The sequence below is a fragment of the Penaeus chinensis genome, chromosome 2 (genome assembly GCF_019202785.1).
Source record: "Penaeus chinensis breed Huanghai No. 1 chromosome 2, ASM1920278v2, whole genome shotgun sequence".
In the NCBI taxonomy this organism is placed as follows: Eukaryota; Metazoa; Arthropoda; class Malacostraca; order Decapoda; family Penaeidae; genus Penaeus; species Penaeus chinensis.
In genome coordinates this window covers 40,473,225-40,478,224 of record NC_061820.1, presented here as the reverse complement: position 1 = coordinate 40,478,224, position 5,000 = coordinate 40,473,225, and the positions used below count along the sequence as shown (strand labels likewise).

Here is a 5,000-nt window from a genome sequence, read left to right as displayed (position 1 = left end):
TGTGGAATTGATGGGTGATGTTTTCTCTACTTTTCTCTCCCTTTCTCTTTTGCCTTTCTCTTTTCTTCCTACTGTTGCCTGTCCTTCCTGTTTTGAAAGCCTAGATGTTCAGTATTTTCACTCCTTATTTTATTTCTTACTTTTAGGTACTTGTGTCTTCAGAAGAAAGTTGCTGCATCAGAAGTCTTTGAAAATTACACAAAAAAGCACCCTAATATCACCAAGCAGAGAGGACCTCCTTTCCTACTTCCTCTGCTCAATTTCCTCTGGCTTCTCCTGTCTGCTATTGAGAGGTAAGATTACTGTTCTTATGAAATTACAGAAAGTCATTTAACCCTCTTGTGATGATTTTTGTTGAAGTGTTCATTGTGGCATATGTAATAAAAGGCATGAATTAGAATGAATATCTTTACAGGGCAGTTTTGACAATATCTTTGTCTGTAGTACATGTATTTCCGTCAAAGATATAGTCAAAAATGGTCAAATACAATCATTAAGTAGTAAAGACAGCAATTCTCATTTATACCTTTTTTTCTACAATTTTTGTGGTATCCTGATTAAATTCAAACATGCATTTGACACATGTGAACATTTTTTTTTTTTCATTGGCTTCATTAGAGAAAATTGTATTAGTTAAGATCACTTCATGTTGTGTGTGTGATGTCAGTACAGAAGCTTCAGTCATCATACTAATAGCCAAAAACAGTCCCAGCAATAAGTCATTTTACAAGAAACTGTCAAGAAATAATTTAGGATGTGTGCAGACAACTTGTGATTATACTGAAGTAAAAAAAGAATTACATGAAACCAGGTTTCCAAATGGTGAATAATGGTCATGCACATGTGTTTCAAAAAGTTAACTAAAATTGGAATCCCATACTTTCTACTAATCAGGTTTCCTAACCAACCACATACCACCAGTTAAGGCTCATGGTTTTAACTGATATAATGATTCATCAGACAAAACAGGAAATATAGGTGTGTCTTAGATTGAGTGCACAGTTTCTCACTCCCATATGGATAAAATGGGGCCTCCAGGAATAGCATTATTGATCTTTTTGTGTAGTTGTTCCATGGGTTGCACTGCTAGTTCCAGTGTAAAAATATACCTGAAGACCAATGAAAACTTGGAAATAGGGAGACAGGAAATCAATACAGGAATTTGTATTATATATGTCAAAATATCTAAGGTTTAAGTTTTTTATTGGGTTGGTACTTATCTTTTATTCATGTAGTTGGTAAACTATTATTTTTGCAAGAAGACAGTTCACAGCATAAATTATCATGTCATTTCTGTATGAAACAGGAAGTTTGTATGTAACTTTCTGATTTTATCAGTAAGTCTGGCAGATAATTAGGGTAAATTTTATGTATTTGTTTATTATTATTGTTTTTCAGAGAACCCTTTATAAATAAACTCCCATAATCACCACATGTAGAAAAAAGTGTGAATGAGAATGAAAGTTTCACAGTACAAGAAATGCATTTGACCAGTTTCAATTATATCTTCTCATTCATACATTTTCTAGATTTGTCTGTTCATATTTTTAAAGTACAGATTTACTTTTGAAGTAACACAAGACCCTTTCAAATATAGGAATTACTAGGTTTTATTGGATTGTATTGTGCTCCCTTTATGTAGGTAGAAAAGGCATTCTACAGCTGAGGAGCTTACAATATTTACTTTCTTATTTCAGCGGGCAAGTAACTCGATTCACAGTTTTGTGTGAGCAATATCAACCAAGTTTAAAGAGAGATCCATCCTATAGAGAGTATTTAGACAGAATTGGACAGCTATTTTTCAATCTTCCTGCTCCTCGTCCCCAACAAGGACCTGGGGGCATATTTGGTAAGTGTTCTAAATCCTTTATGAGATATTTTTTATCATTATTATCTTGCAATAAGTTCAGTGTTTTCTGGTGTATCACAGACAGTTGACAATTTTAGGAAAGATCGTTTTTAATACACAGTAGTCCACCCAGTTACTCTTTACATATGTATAAATATATTTCCTTCATGAATCATAGATAAAATAGTAAAGCAAAGGCCAGACCTGCACTGAGAGGAAACTCACGAAACAGGACTCACATATGCTCACCCACTCTTACTCATGCACACTCAGACTCATAGACTCATCTTATGAATAAATTATCCCATTATTCTCACCTTTCTTATTGTTGTGAGACTACCAGTTTCACTTATGTAAAGTTTCAGGCATACTTTCCAAAGGATACTGTAAATTAAATACCCAGTGAAGTTTCATGAGCATCATTGACTCCACCAGTTCTGCACGAGTTAGGATATATACACAAGTTTTTAAAGATAAATGGCATTATTACTAAGTGACAGGTAAAATAGGTCTATGAAAAGAATTTAATTTATGGAGATAATTGTGCCAGATATAAGAAAATGTCACCCTTTATTTATGGTCCGCATCCACTCTTGCCAAAATGAACTGATATCAGGTGGTAGGGATATATAATATAGGATATATATTTACTTGAAAATAAGGTCACAATTTCATTCTTAAATAAGGATGATTTCCTTGATCTGCTTCTATTATGGCAAACGACACCTGTTATTTTTTCCTTTTGCTTCAGGTAATTTGATCCAGGGTCTCCTTGGTGGAGGACTTGGTGATGACGACTCAGATGATGATGGAATCTCCAGTGGCCCTTCGACCTCACGACAACCGCTGGCTGCTGAAGAGCTGGACTAATGTTGTGTCTCAGTAGGATTGTTGGGTGCTTAGGGTTAGTGCTATTGTGAGAATATAATAGCGACTCACATCAGCAGTTGAAATTAACTATGTAATTATTTATTTTTTATGATTATTATTTACCCCCCCCTTCTTTCTTTTGTCTTCTTCTATTCCTCACTTCCTCTCATAATTGTTCCTCCCCTTTCCTGTACCCCTGTTATGTTTTGGATGTTTAAGGAGAAAGTCAAACTCTGATGTCAATTTTAGCACTTGAGTGTTTTTCCTCTCCCTTTTGGTGTGTGTTACTGATTTGAAATTTGTACTTTTCACTGGTGTTGTTTCAGGAAACGGAGAAGAGCGACATAATTAAATCTCCATTTTTGGCCTGTCCATGTACTTTTCAATAGTCATAGGAGGTAGATTTTTATTTTATATCAGTTTTTGCGCTGTTATAAGAATCAAGAGAATTTGTAAATAGCCAGAGATGTTATGTAGGCACCATAGATTTTGCTACCGAGACCACCAGTGTATAGATTAGTGTGAAATTGGTTGATGAGTTTATTAGGTGTAAGTGGAAACATTTGTAATATATTGTATAGTATAAAATCCACATAGATTAATGTTGAGAGCTCTACCCAAAAATCTGTGACCAGCAATATTGTGTTTCAGGTCATCTCAATAGTGAAATATATGTGAAGGACTGAACTTGATAATTTTCAATTTTGTATTATTAGAGTATTGATGAAGTTAATATCTGACATATTAAACAAAGCAAAATACAAGGAGAGGAAGTGAATATTGAAGCAAGTTATAGAATTCTAATGCAAATGCATATTACAAACTGTTTGTGGAATACTTGAAAATTACATGTTGGTCTGATTGTGTAAATTCAGTGAAAGACTCATTATGCCTAGATGTGGTTTGAAATTCTTCAATTTATATCTCAACTTTATAATGAGAGTAAATTTCTCTGGCTTGTTTTGAAATTTGCACCTCAGGGAATAGCATCTTGGAAATAATATATGTATGTACTGCCACGGTTTTATCTTTCACCTGATGGGACTGATTGCAGTTGTTGCATTTAAGTTTTGTAGCTTGAGAATAATTGAATTGTGATACCCAAAGACTTGAGTACACCAAATAGAGTTATCCTTAAGGTAAGCAGTTTCTCTTTATAGCTTTACACTTAAACCAAACACTCAAGTATATGGCACATCTAGGCAGTGATTAAATGTACACTGATGCTGGAAATATAAATGATTATCTACTGATGAGCATTAAAATATCAATCAGGTCTCCATATGCTTATTGGATTCTTTATCCTCTTTTGATATTACCACTGTAAAACTGTACAAAAGTACAGGTATTCTTATTTCATAAGTAGAATACTATTGTCAGCATTGAGAAACAAGATACTGATGACAAGTTAATGTTGGCAGTAGTTGTTATTACATCAATGATTTGCATGTGAATATAAAGAAGATGCAAGACATACCAAAGGCACCTATAAAAAGGAAATGTGTTTGTAAATTCAACTATCCTATATAACTAGAGACACTTCATTAATCTAAGCCTTTCTATGACAAAGAGAACTTGAGTTCCCTTTTATAGAAAGAAATTGACTACTCTGAGTTAATGTACAATAAGAATAGCATATCCATCTTGAAAGACATGCTGACTGTTGTGAAAATTGGTTATGCTCAACATTATTATTTATACTTTAAACTTTGTATATTCAGACAGTAATTCAATATTGATGTGGAAAGTTTTTTCTTTGTATTTTTTCTTCTATAGACAGGAGAAATGTTAGAAATAATGGACTTCAAATGCAGGTTACTGGGACATTTACTGCTTCATTTATTTTGTTCATAGCCTTGTGGAATTTGTACTTTTTCATTCAGGATTTAATACTTAATATATTCAGAGAATTTATTAGTTAGCTTTTTGAAAATACACTGTTTGTAGGGGCACAGGATAATCTAAGAAACTGCAAATTGGAATTTATCATTTTGCAGAAGATTAGATAGTGATAATTAAAAAAGGAAAGTTAATTTATATGAATGAGAATGAGAAATGAAGGAAAAGTTTCATTTCATTTAACCCAATGCTGCTGGGTACATGTACTTGTTAAAACATAAAAGACCATTAAGGGATGTCCATACGAGTGGGCATGATTGACGGTCACGCGCAGAGACATGAATAGAAATTGTCACATGAAGACAAACTACTCAATAAACAAGTAGTTTCCTCATTCTTTTCTTGCCTGTGATGTTACCTTTAATTCTGCCCACTAAGGTGT

The 5,000-nt window shown here is 33.5% G+C and overlaps 1 protein-coding gene across 1 annotated transcript in view; it reads left to right on the top strand.

Annotated features, from left to right (window-relative positions):
• Positions 1–3,999, top strand: part of LOC125033256 (Golgi to ER traffic protein 4 homolog) — an 11,636-nt gene extending 7,637 nt beyond the window's left edge. The window contains exons 6-8 of the mRNA XM_047624642.1: positions 147–293; positions 1,698–1,849; positions 2,601–3,999. Of these exons, the coding sequence (XP_047480598.1) occupies positions 147–293; positions 1,698–1,849; positions 2,601–2,719 (418 nt within the window). The 3' untranslated portion in view covers positions 2,720–3,999. The remainder of the gene's footprint in view (positions 1–146; positions 294–1,697; positions 1,850–2,600) is intronic.
• The last annotated feature ends 1,001 nt before the right edge of the window (positions 4,000–5,000 follow it).